The 20,171-nt window shown below is 43.0% G+C and overlaps 1 protein-coding gene across 1 annotated transcript; it reads left to right on the forward strand.

The window, feature by feature from the left end:
• Window positions 1–3,080: 3,080 nt before the first annotated feature.
• mn1b (meningioma 1b) lies at window positions 3,081–19,040 on the forward strand. The gene is made up of 2 exons (XM_068566608.1): window positions 3,081–7,627; window positions 18,544–19,040. Exons 1-2 carry the CDS (start codon window positions 4,099–4,101, stop codon window positions 18,771–18,773), a joined length of 3,759 nt encoding a protein of 1,252 aa, XP_068422709.1. The 5' UTR covers window positions 3,081–4,098; the 3' UTR covers window positions 18,774–19,040.
• Window positions 19,041–20,171: the final 1,131 nt, after the last annotated feature.

Raw genomic sequence — 20,171 nt, forward strand, 5'->3', positions numbered from 1 at the left:
AAGAGACCATGCCATCGGTTTGTCATACTTAACTTGTCTGTCTGTATTTGAGAAGAGTAGTCAGAGCGAGCAGGGACTGTATCACATGGGTCGTGGTATTACAGTCAGATGAAACAAAATCTTATTTTCTTTGCCTAGTGTTAATTGCCTTTTGTATTACAACGAGCCTTTATCAGTTGAGAAATGAACATGAGGCCTAGTATTCCTAAGGGGCTTCACATAGCGGGGATGGTTGCCTCGGCTAAAACAGTTTGATATTCACACTTTTGTGCTTGTCTGGGTGAAAATCTAATGATGCTGCATCCAGTTGGCTCTAGCATGGTGATACTAGAATAGGTGGGGGTTTTTTTTCTCCTAGCAGCACGCCACACAAGCACAGCAACCTTCAGAACAGCTCAACATGCTGCTCCTTCCTTCTGGAGAAGACAGGTACTTTAGACCATGTCTCCTTCACAGCACAACCGTCTCCCTCTGCCTCCTGCCTCCTCGCTCTGTGCTGCTGTCCTCTCAGCTGCAAGGAGTGCACATCCCTCCCTCCCCCCAGAATTCCAAATATACACAGAAACTTCTTCCTATCACCTCACAATGCCTCGTCCTGACCTGTCTCCACACTCGGCCCTGACAAACAGCCTTCTCCTGGAGGTGCAGGGCTGAGCACATGGCGTGCTTCTGTGAGCCAGTTTATGCCATTTAGAGCTGGTTGTTTCTTTACACACATTCCAGCTGAACTTGTCTAAAACAATCACATTAAAAAAGCTAAATTAAAAAATGCAGTTTCATAATAAACATTTGATTATATACGCGAATCTAAGACATTTATTGTCAAATATACACAGACATTATTTTTATTTATGTTTACCGAGGCTGCAATTGTTCTCGAAGAAAAATGAATATGTTTAACTTAGTAATAATTTTCCCTAAATATCAAACTCCCTGTAAAATAACAAGATTCAGTGAGACTGAACATAGTCTCTTTTTTAATAATTACTCAATGCACTGCTTTCATGCATGACGGTTTAAAACGAGAACAGATTTGACAAAGTGAAAATAGATAGGTGGTAAATTATTTCACACTTCACACTGACTCGCAAGCGTTTTATGTGAACCAAATTGTAGTAGTTGTCTGCTACCGATTAATATTTCGATTTTCAAATTGTATTTACAGCATGTACCATTTTAGACCTATGCCTCATATTTAAAAGTTTGATCTGAATGCTTCAGCAAGAACGTTGGCAGCCGCTAGGTGGCACTGTGTCTGTTTGGTAAAAGTCCTCTTGATTTTCCTCCCAAAGGTACAGAGATGTCTGACAACAAATTCTCTAAATGCCCACTGTCCACAACGTCGGGAAAATAATAATGTGTTGTTCTCATTTCACCAAAGAAAATATCCATGGTGGTGAATGAAAATACATTGTGTTCAGTATTCCCACATGTTTTATTTCAAATATGTACAGAGTTGTGTTAATCTTAGGAGGTAAGATTTTCCAACATACACACAATCCAATTAATTGTAGACATCAAAAATATTTTTTACTACTATATAGCTGACGTTTTTTTTAAGAAGTTTAAATTTGTGAACTTGGTGATGTTACAATTCATAAGAGGTACAAGAGCCACGGTCTCTCCAAAATTCCCAAACAACTGGATAAGAACACACAAAGAGAGAGCTAGAGACGTGTGAGCTACACACAACATGAACACAGTCAGAATTACATAACAAAAAACATAACATCCGAAATATATATATAATAAATATATATATATATATATATATATATATATATATATATATATATATATATATATATATATATATATATATATATATATATATATATATATGTGTGTGTGTGTGTGTGTGTGTGTGTGTGTGTGTGTGTGTGTGTGTGTGTGTGTGTGTGTGTGTGTGTGTTATTGTGGTTGACTTCCTTATATTGGGATGTTTTGCATCAAACTCACATAAACATGAAGATAAGTTATTTGCAATATGTTACGTCTAATCTCAGGTTATTGCACCACCTAACCTTGCACAGATAACCTCGGCCATTCCAGGCCCACAGCTAATTAACCTTTGAAGTAATTTATCCTAATTTGGCCTTTGAAAAGTGTTCTATTTTACAGACTATAATACTAAGAGAATGCTATTGATTATCGGAACCGAAGCCCAATATCATCCACATGATTTAGTTCAGATGGTCTTTTAAGGAGGATTTCTTTTCCTCCGTTGGGACATAGTCACACGCACACGCACACACACACACACACACACGCACACACGCACACACACACACACACACACACACACACACACACACACACACACACATATAAGACAGGAGTGAGTTTGACGACATTATTCATACCTTTATCCCAGAATCAATATTAGCTTGGACATTTAAGCGACATTTGAGTCAGAACACACTGTAAGTCAATCTACTGAGGGCAAGGTTGACTGTTTCATCATTCATTACACATTTTCATTTTGAGAACAAATGTAACATCCTCAGCATTGTTGATTGAGACTGTATTGAATTTATAAATCCTGTTACCAACTTTGTCCGTCTATTCATTCGACAGCGGTGTAAGTTATGCATTATGGCTGGTCACTGCATGAATGTGTGGGTGCAGGAGTTAAAAAAAAGTAGTTTGCTCATTGGTGAGGAAGGCTAGAGCAACATACAACTTTAACAACATGTGCTGACATTTACTTCATCCTCCAGTGGAGGATGTGAGAGTTGCAGCAGTGTTTCCTCACCTCAGTGGTTGTAACTACAATTCTGTGGAAAACAAAAGATCCGTTTGGAGAAAATCAAATTATTTTCAAGATCGGTTCAAATGTTATGGTGGGTTTTATTCTGACAATACTGCGCGATCTGGCTTGGTGCAAACATGACATACACTTCAAGCCAAAGCCATTTCTAAGATCAGATTTTCACACAATCTCATGGACCACCTTAAATGCGTTTGTCCCGCCCTGGAAGCCTTCTTCGGTCGTTCTGATTGGCTGAGGGCTCCCTGATGGAAGCGGCTGCAGAAATGCAAAACTTGTTGCTGGCTCACACAGCGCCAAGCGGCAGAGCGCAGTGAGAGTGTATCTGTGAATCGCTCCAAAGTGCACTCAGACCACACCAGACACGACTCGGTAAACGAAGGGACGCACACGTTAGGAGCGGCACGCTTTGAAAGGACTTAAGGCGAAGGTGCTTCTCTGCAAGGCGCAGGACCGGCAGCGTGTGAAGGATGCTGTCCAGCCGCTCCGGAGTTGTGGAGTGCGGGTAGTGCATGCCGCGCTGCTCCGGGTCCAGGTCGCGTTTACGGACGCTCCGGTTCTCCGGTGCTTGGGTTGGAGATCCGTTTTTGTGGACTTTCAATCACACTGGACTCTTAGCTACGTGCCTGCTCGGCAGTTAGCGTGATTTTTAAAGACATCAGTGGGCAGTATTTATTTAAATAAATATTTTTTTCCTCTAAGCTACAGGGGTAATTTTAACTATACGGCTCAATTTGGACTTTTTTTTTTTTTCTTGTTTCCAGTATCGGACCTTATCCAAAAAGTCGCTCAGGGACTTTTTACATTGGACTGGAATAAAGAATTAGCTGACAGAAATCGTCATATTACCTGTTCGATCGCTGCAGTTCATTTAGTTTGTCAAGGAGATGTTTTTGTGTCATGTTCGCACCGAAGAAATGCGCACAGAAAAACTTTGGAATATGGTAGGTCCCTCGTGCAGCAAGTTCAAAACCAGTGTTTTATATGCGTTTGCTTAATCAAATACAAAATGAAAAGCTGTCAAGTGCACGCATAACTACGGGAGCGGGGACACAGTTTACGTGCGTATTTGGACACAGTCGATTCCCTCTCTTATGCCCGTCCTTTGAGTTGAACAACAAAAACGATTGATTCACCATAATAACTTATTTGGTGAGGTGTAACATTTAAAGAATATAACACAGTTTGGTTATTAGAGTAATACAAACCTTTAAACAATTTATTTTATATCTCTTTTTACTTTTTACTTTTGGGATTGTATGTTAAAAACAGACTTTGTGCTGATGTCTGGTAAACTGGCCGTCATGTGGGATTGATTGCAGGGTAGTATGTTTGGGCTGGAGCAGTTTGCTTCTCAGATTAATAGCAGAAACCCTGGCCAGTCAGAGAGAAACATAAGCCACCCGAGACCGAACATGGGCTCCCATTATAAAAGCCCTGGTTTTCACGCTGGAGGCCCGCCGGGAGCTGTGGAACCCGGCATGGGACCTCTGAGTGAGCCACAAATGCTTGGGCTCAATATGAACATGAACGGAGAGCAGCAGTACGGGGGCTTTCACCCGCGGGGCCACTCGGACATGCACGCAAGCGGCGGACTTCAGCAGCAGCAGCAGCAAGGACCCATGCATGGATTTTTTAACAACCAGCAACCTCATCAAGGACATCCTCACGGCCATCAACCTCACCCCCACCAACCTCATCCTCATTTCAGTGGAAATTTTGGAGGCCCAGAGCCAGGGTCATCATGCCTGCATGGAGGCAGGCTAATGGGGTACAACAACAATGGCATGGGACCACAACAGGGCTTTGGAGAAGGATTTGATCCTCTTGCTGAGGGACAGGCAGGGGATGGCTTTCCCCAGCAGCAGCAGCAGCGGCCTGGTAACATGCCTGACTTTCAACATCACGGTCCTCCCAGTGGCAGCCATGCTGTCCCTGCTCCCTGTCTACCCCTGGACCAGTCGCCTAACAGAGCAGCATCCTTCCATGGTCTCCCATCCTCCTCATCCTCCTCTTCTGAGACTCATGGCCTGGAGTCTCGGCGGATGCCCAACCAGGGAGCTGTAGAAGGATTAGAGTATAACTTCCCAAGTGAGCCTCCATCTGGACATTTTGATGTACATGTATTTTCCCCATCAGAATCAGAATCTCAGTTACCCCATTTTGGGCCTGGAAGGCCAGTTCCCAGTGGTAATTTCCCAGGGAACCCTGGCATGCCACGGACACCAGGTATGCCAGGTATCTCTAAGGGACACCCGCCGCCTCCCCAGCCCCAGCAGCCTCAGCATGGAGTGTTTTTTGAACGTTTTGGAAATGGCCGCAAGGTGCCCGTGGGAATGGAGCCAGGGGTCAATGCAAGGCATCCTCTCATGCAGCAGCAACAACAACAGGCTGGCTTGATAGCCAGACAAAATGCATGTCCCCCTGGCCTCCCCCGACCCCCTCAGGCTGAGCCTGGTTCGACTAACCCTAACATTCTGGACGGAGGGGTCATGATGCCTGGCCAACACAACCAGTTTGAATATCCCATTCATAGACTGGAAAACAGGGGTCTGAACCCCTATGGGGACCCCATGTTTAATATGCAACAGCCAGCTCCTCCTCCCTCCCAACAGCCGCCAAATCAAAGGCTGCAACACTTTGACTCTCCTTATATGAACATGGCGAAGAGGCCTAGATTTGACTTTCCTAATGCACATGGCAGTGAAGGCTGGTGTGGTGGAATGGATAACCACCTCTCCCCCTCTGCCTACACCGGCCTGCCTGGTGAGTTCACCCCACCTGTGAGTGAAGGTTTCCCACCAGGTCCCCTGCAGCACCCAGGGCCTGAGCAGCAGTCTCTGCAGCAACGGCAAAATGCAGCCATGATGATCAAACAAATGGCCTCGCGCAACCAGCAGCAGAGGATGAGGCAGCCCAGTCTGCAGCAGCTGGGTCACCACGGCGATGTACCTCCTGGCCCAATGACTCACGGAGGCCCAGTCGGGAACATGCCTCAGCCCAACTTTGACAGGGAGAATGCTGGCAGGATGCCCAACATTGATGGACAAAATCCTCATGTAACTCAGGAGAACTCCTGGTTCCAAGGGTCCCACCCACCAGGGGAGATGATGTCACGGCGTATGGGTGGAGCGGGTAATGAGTCGGGGCCCCATGACATCGGGCTACAGCAAAACGGAGCTGGAATGATTTTTAGACCAGGCATGGGCATGCAGGAGCCCATGAGAATACCAGGAGATGGGCATGTACAGGCTCTCCATTCTCCAGGCATGCACTCACAATTCAGCGGGAACATGGGCAACCTTTCACAAATGCAGTCTCCAGGAGCCGGGGCAGGACATCCAAATGCCCCAGCAGAGAGGCGGCCAACTGACTTCCCTGCACCTCCAATGGGAGCACAGCCAACCTTTCCCTATGGGGGGGCTAACCGTCAGGGGCCTGCCCACAGTGCTCCCCAGGGGGTGAACACCTCACCAGGGAGCTACCCTCCTCAGTCAGAGTTTCCCCCAGGCCAGCGGTCGTCTGTTAGTAAGCTTGGAGCTCTGTCCCTTGGGAACTTCAGCAAAACCAGTGCTAAAGACAGTGTTTTTGGCCAGAGCTGCCTGGCGGCCCTTTCCACGGCCTGCCAGAACATGATCGCTAGCCTTGGGGCCCCCAATCTTAATGTAACATTCAACAAGAAGAACCAAAATGAGGGCAAGCGAAAACTGAGTCAGACAGAGCAGGACATTAATAGCAACACATCTAATGGGACTGGCAGTGCTGGACCTGAATATTTTCAGAGCAGCACTTCCCAGAACAGCCAGATGCCTGGCACTGGGAATAGCAACTCTAAGCCTGCAAGTCAAAGCCAGACGGTGCAGGGGGAAGCCAGTGCCCTCTCCCCAAATTACAACATGGACGCTACCCCATGCAGTGAGGGGAAAGCAACAACAGGGAGTGGAAGAGGGAGAGGTAGGAGAAAAAGAGACAGTGGACATGTGAGCCCTGGAATTTTTTTTTCCCCTGACAATGCTAACCCTGTTGTAAGTCCAGGCCAGCAGACCCCCTCTGCTGGTGTTGGGGAGAGGGGTGGGGGTACACCCCATGAGAAACACCTCCAATCACCCTCTTGGGGAAAAGGAGGCGACCTAATGTTGGGGGACCAGGCCGATTTGATGTCTTCCTTGGACAGTGGCATTCAAAGTGTCTCCAAGTCTGACAGCAGCTCACCAAGAGTGGACTTTCCTGACGATGTCAGCACCCACTATGGCAATGAGGACGAGGTGTCCTCCAGCTCAGATGCAGGAGGCCCCTCTGCCACCAAGCCTAATCGCAGCCCTATGACCACTGGCTCCCCCAAAATGCAGAGGAGTGACCACGGGTTGATGAATGGACAGAAGCCCCTACCCATGGGCATTAACAATCACACTACCTCGACGCCAGACAGCTATGGACAGAATGCTGGAGGGGGCACAGGGGCCAGTGGGGTGAGCCACCCAGGCACCCCTGGGGGGGAGCAGGTACGCACCCCATCCAGCACCTCTGGCCAGGAAGACATCCATCCTCTGGAGATTCTTCAGGCCCAGATCCAGCTCCAGCGGCAGCAATTCAGTATCTCTGAGGACCAGCCCCTGGCCATAAAAAATGGCAAAAAGAATGGTGACTGTCCCTCACAGAACGGAGACAATGAGCTGGCAAGCTGCAGTCCTGATGCTGGGAAGGGCTCAATGGGCACTATTGACCTTGACACCCTTATGGCAGAGCAGCACGCCACCTGGTACGTGCCCAGTGACAAGGCCATGATGGACGGGTCAGAGGATGACAAGGCCATGGGACCATGGGAAAAGAACAAGGTCCAAAACAACAGCAAAGAAGGTAAGTAAAACAGTTTTGTTTGTTTTCTCATATTTTACCGACTTTTCCTTCTTTCTTTCTCTAATCTTCTGTGTCTCAAGCTCACTCTCACACATGCAAGACACAGGCTTCACTTCTTGATCACTTTTGTTCAATAAATTAATTTGTATTTGACATTTTCTTCCTTCTAAAATGCTATTTATTTGATCTGAAATGCAGTGTAACATCACATGCATAATAGGTCAAATGCTCTGGTAACGCTGATAATAAAAGACCTTTTGTCCATATTGTGCCGCCAGAAAGCAGCCGTCTCTGTTTAAGTCTTTGAATTTTAGCGGTTTAGTCTACAGGAATACATTTAATGGTAACGTCATTGAAGTTTTTACAAAGAAAATAAAAAAGAAGATTTATGCGGTATTTATCTTGTTAAATTGGGTCCGTTTTGAAGAATGGAAAAACATATATATTTTCAGTGTGGAGCAATTTTAAATGTATCTGACTGAACAAAGTAAACCTCGTACCTAACGACAATGTATTTCTTATACGTATCTTCATTGTATAGGCACTTCAAAAGAACAGCTCAAGTAAAGTAAACATTTCCTGAGGCTCTTTATCTCGGTTTTCAGGGTGAACAACTACATTGAGAAGATTAATAGCTTTTTGAGGAAATGCGTTTGCGCAGCGGGGTTTCCCTTGCCTTGTTACGTGTTTGTTTTTGTTATTACCATGGGATAATACAGAGCTGGTGAAAGTGGATTGACTTCAGATTGGCAGGACAGGATTTCAAGGATTAAATAGCATGGTGAAATGAATACAGCTATTTAATTTCAATTTTATTTTCCGTGGGAAAAATTTAATTTAGAGACCTTTTAATACTTTTTAGTATCTAGTTTTAAATTGTAGTTTGATTGGTTGTAAGCAGTATTATTCATCACAGTCTCTTTTGTCATTGGCAAATTATGTATCATCATATATATGTAGCGTAAAAATATGTTGGCATTAATTTAATAGTCTTTACGAAACAAAGTTTCTCAAGGAAAATGTAAAATGTTCTGGCCTAAAGTAACCGAGGCAGTTTTTTTTTCTTCTAACGAAACGCAGAGAATACAGTCCGCAAAGGTTCATGGTTATTATAGGGTTTTCATGTTTTACTGTTTTATTATTCCTAATATGCTAATATTGATGTTGTTAGTAAATAATACTTTATTATTTTATTGATTTATTTATATTATTGTGTATGATTTAATCGTAATATAAAACAATTTTGATAAATAATTGTGCGATATAATTGCAAAGTAAGAGATGTTGTGTATTAAAATATATTAGTTTTATACATTTATGCCTTCTTATTTTTGTTTTTATTTTAATCATTTCTTCTTTTTTTACGTTGGCTATTTCCAAATAATTTCCAGTTAAAGCAGCAGACAGAAATGGTTGATGTTGCTGCATAAGAAAATCTGGAAGAACTGACCATCGTCAGGGTTAACCTAGAGAAAGAATTGTGGATATATAATAATATGTATGTATATAAATGTGGATTTCGCCTCGCGCGTCTCGAGCGCCTCTTTGTTCTGATCATTGCGGGTGCAGAGAGTCGCGGGGGCGCGCACCGCGCGGAGTCAGGCGCATTGTTTATACGAGACTGAGCACAGGATGTCGGTAGTAACACCAATGCCATTACTTCGGGGGACCACTGTAACTGTCCGTTTACACAGATGTGACTAATATCACCGTTCAACTCAATTATAATTCAACAGAAAAATAACAACTAGTGTATAAAGGCTATATTTAAATTTGAGCCAGAATGTTGACAACAAGCACATTTCACTTGAGGCAAATAGTGCTCACAGTCCTCAACTAAATTAGAAGACGAATTACTTATCATGTGTTCCCACAGTGTGTGTGTGTGTGTGTGTGTGTGTGTGTGTGTGTGTGTGTGTGTGTGTGTGTGTGTGTGTGTGTGTGTGTGTGTGTGTGTGTGAACTTTACAAAAAAACAAAATAAAACTGAACATGTCAAAAGTGAAAGAAGCCTACTGATGCCAGGAGATGATAAGTAGCCTAATTTAATCACTTTGGATATTGATTAATGAGTATTATTTTGAGTTGGAAACCCAACTCTGATAAGCAGTCAGCTACAGTCACCTTGTTGCTCTCTCTGTTTTAATTTCTCTTGGGCTGATAGCACATTCTAATAAAATAACTTTAGAAAAATCTGTAGGTATTTAAAGGCAGAATAGTTAAATTTATGCTCTCATTTCCTCTCCCCTCTCTCTTTCTATCTCCTGTCTCCTCTCCACTCTTCTCTCCTCTTTCAGCCCTCCCTGCATGGACAGGCATGCAGCTCTGGAGCGATCGATAGCTAGTTAGCACAAATCACGGCTCCTGACAGTTTCTCATTTGAGTGCTTCAGACAGCAAAGATGAAAAAAGGGTGGAGGTGTATTTGGGAGGGGGATTTTGAGATTGAATCGGATGCTTAGGCTACACAGAAGGGAGCAAAATAACATAATAATTTAAGATAAGTCATAGCCCACAGAGTAGTTCCATAAGAGCAAGCATCCCACAGGCTTTTCACATTGCAAAGATTATCCACCCCTACCACTCATCCTCATCCTCAGTGTTGTGAACTAAATTCTACACTTTGGGAGATAATGTCAGTGACACTGATTTGATATAAATCAGGACGATTCCTAAGACCGTTAAACAAGAAAAGTCTTAAGATTATAATTTTCATGAGGAGAAAATGTGATCTAATTCCTGTGAAGGTGCAAATATGCGTTTCTCACTTGTAATAACTTCAAAAAAACTTTCACTGCAAAAGAATATTGTAACGGTTGCATGAGATATGAAATAAATAGAAATTAATTTTCTAAAGTTGATATGACCTGTCAAACTCCTTTTTCCATTCCTCAGGAGTGCTGCTGAACTATGCATACATTATTTAAATTCTTGAACAATTAGCATGATATCTGGTTATTTATTCACAAAAAATAGCTTTTGGAATAGCCGATTAAAAAATAAAATCTAAATGAAAATGCATTTCAATTAATTTCATTGTAGTTATAAGCAGAACTTTGAGTGCTTTCTCATTCAACTCTCCCCAGGATGTAACTAAAAATATGAGATTATCAGTTTCTGATGAGTGCAGACTTTGAGCTGAGTACGCAGGTTTTAGTGTTTAAAAAAGAAAAGAAAAATGTATTGCTGTTGCATAGGACGTTAACTTATACTGTGAGATAATTCAAACACGTGTCTTACGGTGTTGTGTGTCCTTCGGTAATGCAGAGCAGTTTGCTTCAGATGAATTGATTGCCGTTCAAGTAAAAAAGCTGGGAAGTCAAGGGTCAGGTTGGTAGTATTTGGTTAATGTGTCCATCGCTCTGTGCCTTCTTCACTAAGAGTGCTCAAGGTGACGTTGTGTGAAACTTCAAAGGGACCCCAGATCACTTTGTTGCCAGGTGTGTTTGTGTTAGCGCTAAAAGCAAGAGAGAGCCATACATCTTACCACGATTCGAAGAAGACATTTCATAATTAGCCTTGAACGTATGAATGTGCACCCAAGTAGCCAATATAGGTAAAACTGAGCTTATTTGCAGAGGAACTTTGCTCTCAAAGCTGATGTCTGTTCAGTGGATCCCAGCTCACCCTCCCTGTGCTCCCTGTGTGCTTGTTCAAAGTGATGCGTGCTGCAGTAAGGACCCCCTTTGGACCTCATGTTTGGCCTCCTCTTTTTGTGACAGCATGGAGGCACATTTCTACCTGCCGCTGTCTGCTCATGGCCTGCAGAGTCCTCTGTGCAAGTCCGCTTCTTGTGCTCCTCACAGCGACCTTTCCTTGTACGGTGTCAGTTAACACCATTTCCCCTTTTTCATATTTCTTTTGCGCTCTTCCTCTTCCCTTCTCTTCAGTATATCTTAGCCAGAAGCCGACCGTTTATTTGGAAACTCGTGTACAGCCTTGATAACAGGCAACCAGCAGACGTAGGAAGTGATTCAGTTATTTTTACTTTTTGCCACACGCACCTACTTTTTTTTTAATCAGCACAGTTGAAAATGTCATAGTTGACCCTGTGGAATAGTTTCACTCTTCACTCTCAATAATCTGCCCATAAACAGCTCTAATCATGATCAAATCTCTTCCGCTCTGACTTTGACAGGTTTGAAAAGAGGGAACTTGCGTCTTATCACACCTACTAGAAAGCACTTAAATCCACTGAAAGAGCGTATTGATATTCCACCATGGAGAACAATCCTGTGAGACTACCTGCCTTTGACATTTCAGTACGACAACAACCCCACAAATCACAATTTCTATTTCCTTTTTCTAAAAAAAAAAGTAGAAAGTGATTGGCACGTGCTTGAATGTGGAAAACAGCTTGGGGCAGTCTATGTTCTTTACCTGTCATTACAAGGTGTTTCATATTGACTTTTTACAACAACACACATCCACTAACCCCCTTCCCCTGCACACTCCTGTACTGCAGTAATGATAATCATTATGATAATCATAGCAATTAGCCTTGGTAATATTGTTTCCAAAAGTCATAATTCATCCTCGGGCAACTCCTTTAAGTTTACTTGGTTATTGATGGGTCGATGGGAGCTACAAAGAATAGTAATATAAATATACGATTCAAATTTTTGTCTAGAAGCTAACGTCTTCCTGACCAACACATCCCTGGTGTGGACACAGAAATAATTTTCCTGTGATGTTATATTTCTGCTCTCGCCGTATGTTTGTGATTTTATGCATGCGTGTTCTGATATGCACGAGTGTGTGTGTGTGTGTGTGTGTGTGTGTGTGTGTGTGTGTGTGTGACGAAGGGCAGGTTTGTAGACACTGCAACTAGATAGTGTGGATTTGTCAGGTGTAGACATAACGTTTGATTTATTTAGACTCTGTGTCAGACTCACAACTTCAGCCCCGATCTCAGGTGTCTCACTCGGTGGAACACGCACACTTAATACTAATGTCTTGAAAATATTTAAGAGCATACTTGACTTGTAAATAGCACAGGACTGAAAAGCACCTAGCATGCATTTAAAGCGCCTGGAATTAAACACTGCGTGTGTGTGTGTGTGTGTGTGTGTGTGTGTGTGTGTGTGTGTGTGTGTGTGCTCAATGTTCTCTGGCTTTTTGCAAGACATTGAGCACTAGTGACAGTCAAAGGAAGCCTATTAAAGAAGCGTGTTTGTGACTGATGAAGAGAGAAAAAGATGAACAAAGGTGTCAGGCCTTGCTGAATTTTCAACTCTTCAAAATAGCAGCTCATCCGGTGTTTTGTTTTCCCCGGGGAAGGGTGTTAGAATAAAATAAAACTTGTCTCAGCATGTGGTAAATATTCTCCTCGGATGCAGCAGGGAATGGAAAGCTTAGATGCACAGAACGTGGACTTTCAGACCTTCGATCGTGGATGTATGTGACGTGCCTTCAAATGTCCACTGTCTTGTTGAATGACTACCAAAACAGAAAAAAAGAAGCTACTGAAAGGTTTCATGGGTTAACATGTTGCCTGGGATATAAGTACAGCTTTTAAAAGGTGTGTGTGTGTGTGTGTGTGTGTGTGTGTGTGTGTGTGTGTGTGTGTGTGTGTGTGTGTGTGTGTGTGTGTGTGTGTGTGTGTGTGTGTGTGTGTGTACGGGAGTTTCAGAGGTTTAAATGTTGTCACTATGCCAGCAGTATTTATGTTATTAGCCGTACAGTTAGTCGTCAGGCGCCTTTAATTTGTATTGAGCACTTGACAAATGGGTTATGACACTGGTGCTGTTCCTCCTGGGTGACAGAAGAAGAGGCTGATGGAGTGAAAGAGAAAGTAAAAGAGAGCAGTTTCGTCCATAAAGCGAGTGACTGGGTAATAGCTTTGCATTCATGGAAGAGAAAATCATTTTATTTAAACATGTCTTTCCATCAGTTCCATGCTAGTTTTACACCAAACAGCAACACAATGAATAAATGGAGAATATAATTTATAAATTGTATTAATTCCTCTGATTCAAATAATCTTTTTTTTTTGGCATAGGACGGTTTGAACATTTAATTTCACAATTATCCAGGTCAAAATTATTGCGATTCATAATATTATACAAATAATCATGAATATGTGTGTAAAACCCTTAAAAAGGCACTAAACGTACTGGAATCACTTTTTCTTACATTTTAGTAAGGAAAGTGTTTTTTTTCTTGCATCACAGATAGGACACGCATCTTTCTTTAAAAGATAAATTCTTTATCGAGCTAGACAGTTTTTTCAATTCATTCTCATTCCTGATTATTTTTGCAATGAAAAGCCACCAAAATCAACTTATTGTGAGTTTGTTAGTTTGTTAACTTTTACAGTTGTGGAACAGAATTTATAACTTCTACTAGGTACACTCTAGCATGCACGTGCATCTAACCTCAAAATTGCCGCTATTTTCACATGTGGTTGACCTTTTCAAAAAAGAAAAAACAGAAAGCAAAGTGTTGCAGCACTGTGCTGAAGCAAAATAGAGACAGCGAAGTAGATCAACATGTCACCGAGTTGGACGACACGCTGGACAGGTCCTGGACATGGCTGTGAGTTATGAAGGAGACACTAAATCACTTCCCATGTTCTGATTTGTGTCTGGTTTCCGAAGCACTTCTTGTGGTCGGAGGGACGGGGGATGGGGACGGAGGGTGTCCGAGTTTGAGGGGATGGGAATGGGAGTGTTGCTGGAGAGAAGGTAACAAATGCTAGGAGCAATGCCTGCCTGGGCAAGTTTTTTCCACTTTATGTTGCAGGCCAGAGAACAGAGAGGTAATTCAAACCAAAAATAACTCCTGTGTGAGAAATGTCCCTCGGATCCCTCTAGAAATCCTGCCACATGCTGGCAGTCCCCTATCCACCCTGGGGCAGGGGATACTTGGAATAACACCTCTGTTAACCCTCATACATCATTAAGACCTCTCTGAACATAACTGTACTTGAGGGATATTTTTCAATTTTCTGGATGGCTTAATAATTTCGCCAACAATCTCCATGTCCTGTCACTTCTGAGACAGTGATGAGATGCTATAGGGAGAACCTTAAGTTGTTTTATTTCCAAAAGAGAAGACTTTCTCTTTGCTTCTATGGCCTTCTCGGTTAAAATCAGACCTTTTTACTCCCCCTTTTTTCCTTTTTTATTTTTTTTAAATCTTACTTTTTCTCTGAGGATTGTGATGGGTGTTTTGTGCTGACAAAGACAGAATCCTCTCATAAGGCCATAGTGGTAGTTGTTATGCTAAAGGAATCTGACCTGATGTCACACACTGTCATAGGAGCAGAGGCCTTTGGGTGTTTTTGTCAGCGAGTGGAGCATTCTGATTGGGCTGGTTTGTGTTCACAGAGGATGGGGTCGCGCCCTCTGGAGCACAAGGTTAAAGGTGAAGTGTCGTCATGGAAGTAGAGCTTGGGAGAGAAAGGGCAGAGGCCTGCCGCATGGGATTCTGGGGCCTGTGAAATCAATTTGACAGTTCTGAGGATCTTGCACCGAAGAGAGGCTTTTCTTAAATAAATACATTTCTTTCACATTCTTTTCTGCCCTACTTATTTTTTTTTTTTACAAATAGTCACAATATCTGTGTCGGCTTCATGCGTCACTATTTTAATTTTGCTGTTGTTTTTAGGAATAATTAAAAAATGACGTGCACTCTAACACTTATTATTAAATTGCTCTAAAACACTGTCTTCAAGCAGTCTTTGTTTACCTCCCTGTGTTACTTCGAGTGTGTTGAGTGTGTGTGATATGACACGTAAACCCGTGTCAGGCCGTCAGCTCCCAGACACATTGGTGTCATCCAGACAGCCAGAGCTGTGCGCTGTGCTCCCAGCCTTCATGACACTCGAAGCTCTACTCATCTCTGTAAATCGTCTCTAGCTGCGTCGGGGAGACGGCTCCAAAACCCCACTGCTGTGTGTGTCAGCATGTGTGTGTGTGTGTGTGTGAGTATATGTGTGTGTTTGTGTATCGTATATGTTTGTGTGCATGTGTGTGTGCACGTGTGTGAGAGAGCATTATCACCAGGCACTAAATAACAAAGTACTGCACTTGGGGCGAGGGATATAGTGATATAAGTGCATCACATTAAATTCCGTATTTATTTAACACATCACAGTGGTAATCTTTTCTAGCTGTAATGTGGTTAAGGATATTTAGGTGTATTTGTGGCTCCGCGCAGCTGCTTGCGCTGTTACTGTTCCCTTTTTATTAGGTATTTTCCCCCTCGCTTGCTGATGCTAAGCACTTGTTCCCTTCAGATGAATAGGCTATTATTGAGATATTACCGTGGATATGAATTCTACGTAAGTCAATGAACAGCCATAACAAGAAAGATCTTATTATATATAAACACAGATTTCCCTGCTTGTAAAATGTCATGGTGATTTGGGATTTAGATTTGTGTGATGTAGAATTTCACACTGCCTTTTCCACTTGTGAAGTAATGCGCCGCCATGGATAATGCTTACAATTTAAGGGTTGTGTCTGGATTTCTCCCAACAAAAATCCCATCCCTTGAATCCCCTTTTGGCTACCCTTTTAATACTAGGTGATATTTTAATACTGAGGTGGTCAAGTGCTCGGCCTATTTAAGTGGTGTATTTTGCATATGCACTTAAATGACAACTGCATTGTAACAAATAGCAATCAGCCCATTCAGCAGGACTGCAGCTCTTCAACCTAAAGAGATGAAAGAAAAATGAACAACCGAAAAATATATTAGATTGTTTTCTTTTAACAGCATTTCTTAAATTGTGTTTATTTAGATTTATTTTAAAATCCTGTTTTACCTGAAAAAGAATCCTGGGATTATAGAAGCAATACAGTTATATATGTACGTAAGAAAAGAGACTTATCGTGTTTATAATTTGATCTTTTTTTTGTCGGTATATTTTTTACTCTTGTCCTTGCATTGAAGTTGAGTGACGTGTCTAGCTGGGATTGTATGTGTGTTTCTGCTTATGTGTGTGTGTGTGCATGTGGAGCAGCAGCTGAGGGCTGGTGTGGGTATGGCAGCGGTTGGCGTGTTGTGTGTTTTTGGCTGTGCGCGTTGTCAGTTTGCTGTGTGTCAGCAGTGAGCCAGGGGAACGCTTGGCTGCCTATTCAGGCCGGTGCGGACCCTGCTGTGCCCAGCTAGCATGAGCTGCTGGCGGGTGCTGGAGGGCACAGCGCTGGGAAGAGGGAGTGTGAGTGGGTGGAGGGGTGGGGGTCGGGGCGTGAGATGAGATCCACCATGCTGAGGTGTATGACTGGACCCTCTGGCAAATGTTAGATCTTGTCACCGCCGCCCCCAACGCTGCTTTAAATCCTCATTTCTCCCTTACCCTCCGCACCCTTAGCCCCCACTTAAACCATGTTTCTAGTCCTTGGGAGGGAGATCGAGAGAAATTCACAGAGACCGGCAATCGGAGAGAAAACGAAACGGGGAACAACGGGAGACTTGGCTGTCTGACCTTTTACCAAATCCCCCCACTTTTCCATTCCAGTGGTCGCAGCCTAGACAGGCTGGGGGGCAAGCCTGCCTCGCTGCCTGCATGTCTGCCTGCCTTCTCCTCTTGGTTGTCCTAGCTGCCTGGCCTGGGTTCTCTACCCTGGCTGTGTTTTGTTAACACTTTGTCACTGCTGCCTCTGGGCTTGTGAAAGCAGAGAGGGAGGGAGATGAAAACAGTAAGCGAGAAGAAGAAAAAAAAAATTAAATGGCAGAGAAAGATGAGCTAAAAAAAAAAAAGGCGGGGAGACAGGGCTGTGGATGATATGGAGGTCTGTGCGGCGCTTCTCTTGTCTCTCAGGTGAGCAGCAGACTGACTGGAGTGTTGTGATCTGTAGCCTCTGTGCCCAGACTGTGTCGTCTATCACAGCCTCTCCTTCTCTGACTCATGTAACTCAGCTTGTCAGAGCTGTTTTCTGCCTGTCTCTACATTCAGACACCCTGTACCTTAAAGTGTCTTTGTGCAGCACACGGATCTGCTCACCATCTACATGGTGTAAGGCAGTTGAATATTCTGTGTGGTGAGAAGATGGGGGAAGAAGCGGACCAATTTTTCTAAAGGATCCCTAACATCTTCACACACACTTTTCTCCGTGCTTTGGGCTTCCTTGCAGTCAAAACCCAAAACACACGATGCAACACTAGTGTCATGACACATAGTGCCCTTCTCACCTCTTTCCTAGATGATGTGTTTCTCTTTCCCCTAAACTTTTCTTCATTTCTGCCCTCTTCTCCCTCAGTACGCTGCAGTCTGTCTCTTAGCAGATGAAATGACGCTGCACTTTTATGTATAGTTTAGCCAAGCACTTCCTGTCCTCATCAATCTTCCCCATGACAAATGTTTTCGTTACATGGCACAAAGTCATTTTTCTCCATATGTGAAGCATGCATCTCAGACGACTGCATTTTTTTTTTTATTTGACTTAATCAACCTGTGTATGGATTTTCCTGGAAGCTTGGTGCAACCATTTAATATGAGGCTCCATACCTTGGTGACATCGGGTCGATACCATGGCACAGTCATTATACTACTAAATTGGGTCAAGCAGGTTTAAAGGCCAGTATTCCCAGTGCCCTTTGACCCTCTGACCGCAGGTCATGCAGGACGGCTCCACATTTGCACGCCTGACTGGGAGCAAATGAATGCGTTCATGTTTGTATATGTGTTTTTTCACTTAATATATATATATCAGGCAGTGGGAGGTGGAGTGTGAGCAAAGGAAGCTTTGCTTACAGCCTCCTTTTTGGTTGGTATTGATGGGGTGGTAGGATAGTGTTGAATTAATTTCACAGTACAGATTTAGAGTGGGAAGTGAAAATGACACTGGTTTAATTAAGTGTGTATATGAAATGGTTCATCTGTATCAGTGAATGTCCATTTGCTTGAAGTTTTTTTTTTCATTTTTCACATCTTAATTATCGTTTTCCTCTCTGTGCTTGTCTGCAGAATCAGAGCTGTCCCAGAGTAAGGCTGGGGCTGGAGCCGGTGCCCCAGGAGCCGGAGCCGGAGCTGGAGGAGGAGGAGGAGGGGGAGGTAACCACCTGCAGTGCCTGTCCGTCCACTGCACAGACGAGCTGGGGGACAGTAAAGGCCGAGGGGGGCCTGTCTCGTCCTGGCGCTCTCTGCACTCTGATATCTCTAACCGATTTGGGACATTTGTGGCGGCACTGACTTGAACAAAAAGCAGGCCCGGCAGGAAGAAGGAAAGAACATTAAGACGAAGAAAAGCTTCAAAGACAATTAATGTTGATAACGATGATGATGATGATGATACCGATGATGATGATGATGATGATAAAGTGTTGATGAGGCAACTGCGAACAGCTCCTGCCTGTTCAGGGACAGAAAGACATTTACACTCAATGTAAACAGCACCACAGTCTCTCTCTCTCTCTCTCTCTCTCTCTCTCTCTCTCTCTCTCTCTCTCTCTCTCTCTCTCTCTCTCTCTTCTCTCTCTTTCTCTCTCTTTCTCTCTCTGTCTCTCTCTCTCTCTCTCTCTCTCTCTCTGTCTCTCTCTGTTTCTCTCTGTCTCTCTCTCTCTCTCTCTCTCTCTCTCTCTCTCTCTCTCTCTCTCTCTCTCTCTCTCTCTCTCTCTCTCTCTAATTTTGCACTCCCTCATACACACACACACTCACAAATACCTTATTTTTTCTGATACATGCAGTCACCTTCTAGGACTCTCTCCTGGACAATACAGCACGGGCTCCTGTACTCAACAACGCCCACATCTGGAAAACCTCAAATCAATATATTTTTTTCTTTTTTGTTGTTGTTGAAGAAAAATAAAGAAATGTCAAAAGGAGGAGACGACACAACCAGAAGAAGCAGAATAAGAGATATTCAGTTGTCATTGGCTTTTGATTGTATAACAGTTGAGTCCCCAACTCACACGCACATTCACTGAATTAAGGCCTATTGTTTAATTAGAAGTGGCCTGAACACTAGAAGCTAAACTAGAGGAGAATGAAAAAGGGTGTTTTTGCATGAATGTAACTCAACTCATTTTTTTGTGAACACAACTTTTCCCCACTTTGTCAAAGAAAATGTTAACCTTTATCATTTGCTGCTCTTAATCATTTATGATTTGTTGTAGTTCTCTATTCTTTTTTATTGGCAAGAATAACTTTCCTTTATTCTTTTCTCTTGTACTCACCTCTCCTATCAACCTTATAAGCTCATCTTGCATACAATTTAGCCAATGAGAACTGAAAATGGAAGTCAAGGGATTGTTTAATAAGGGAATTGAAAAAAATACTATTGGTATTGCACATGTATAATAAAAGAAAATTTGCTGTGTGTTAGGCAATCTTGTAATCTTTAAATAAAGCTTCTGTTGAATTTGAATTTCTGAAACGATAGACAGAGGACTGTGACGGCAATTTATGAACTGATATTTGTTTTTGGTTTTCTTTTTTTAATATGTAAAGTGCAGTCGTCTGTTTTCCTGCATATTGTATATATCTGTATATGTTTTATTGAGTAACTAAATAACAATAAATATGACGTTAAAGGTGACATTTCTTTTGGCAATTAATTTTGTTCTTTAGGAGTCTCCAAAAAAATGTCAGTCAGG

This window comes from Clinocottus analis, unplaced genomic scaffold, assembly GCF_023055335.1.
Source record: "Clinocottus analis isolate CAN_PGR_092001 unplaced genomic scaffold, fCliAna1.0.p SCAF_7, whole genome shotgun sequence".
In the NCBI taxonomy this organism is placed as follows: Eukaryota; Metazoa; Chordata; class Actinopteri; order Perciformes; family Cottidae; genus Clinocottus; species Clinocottus analis.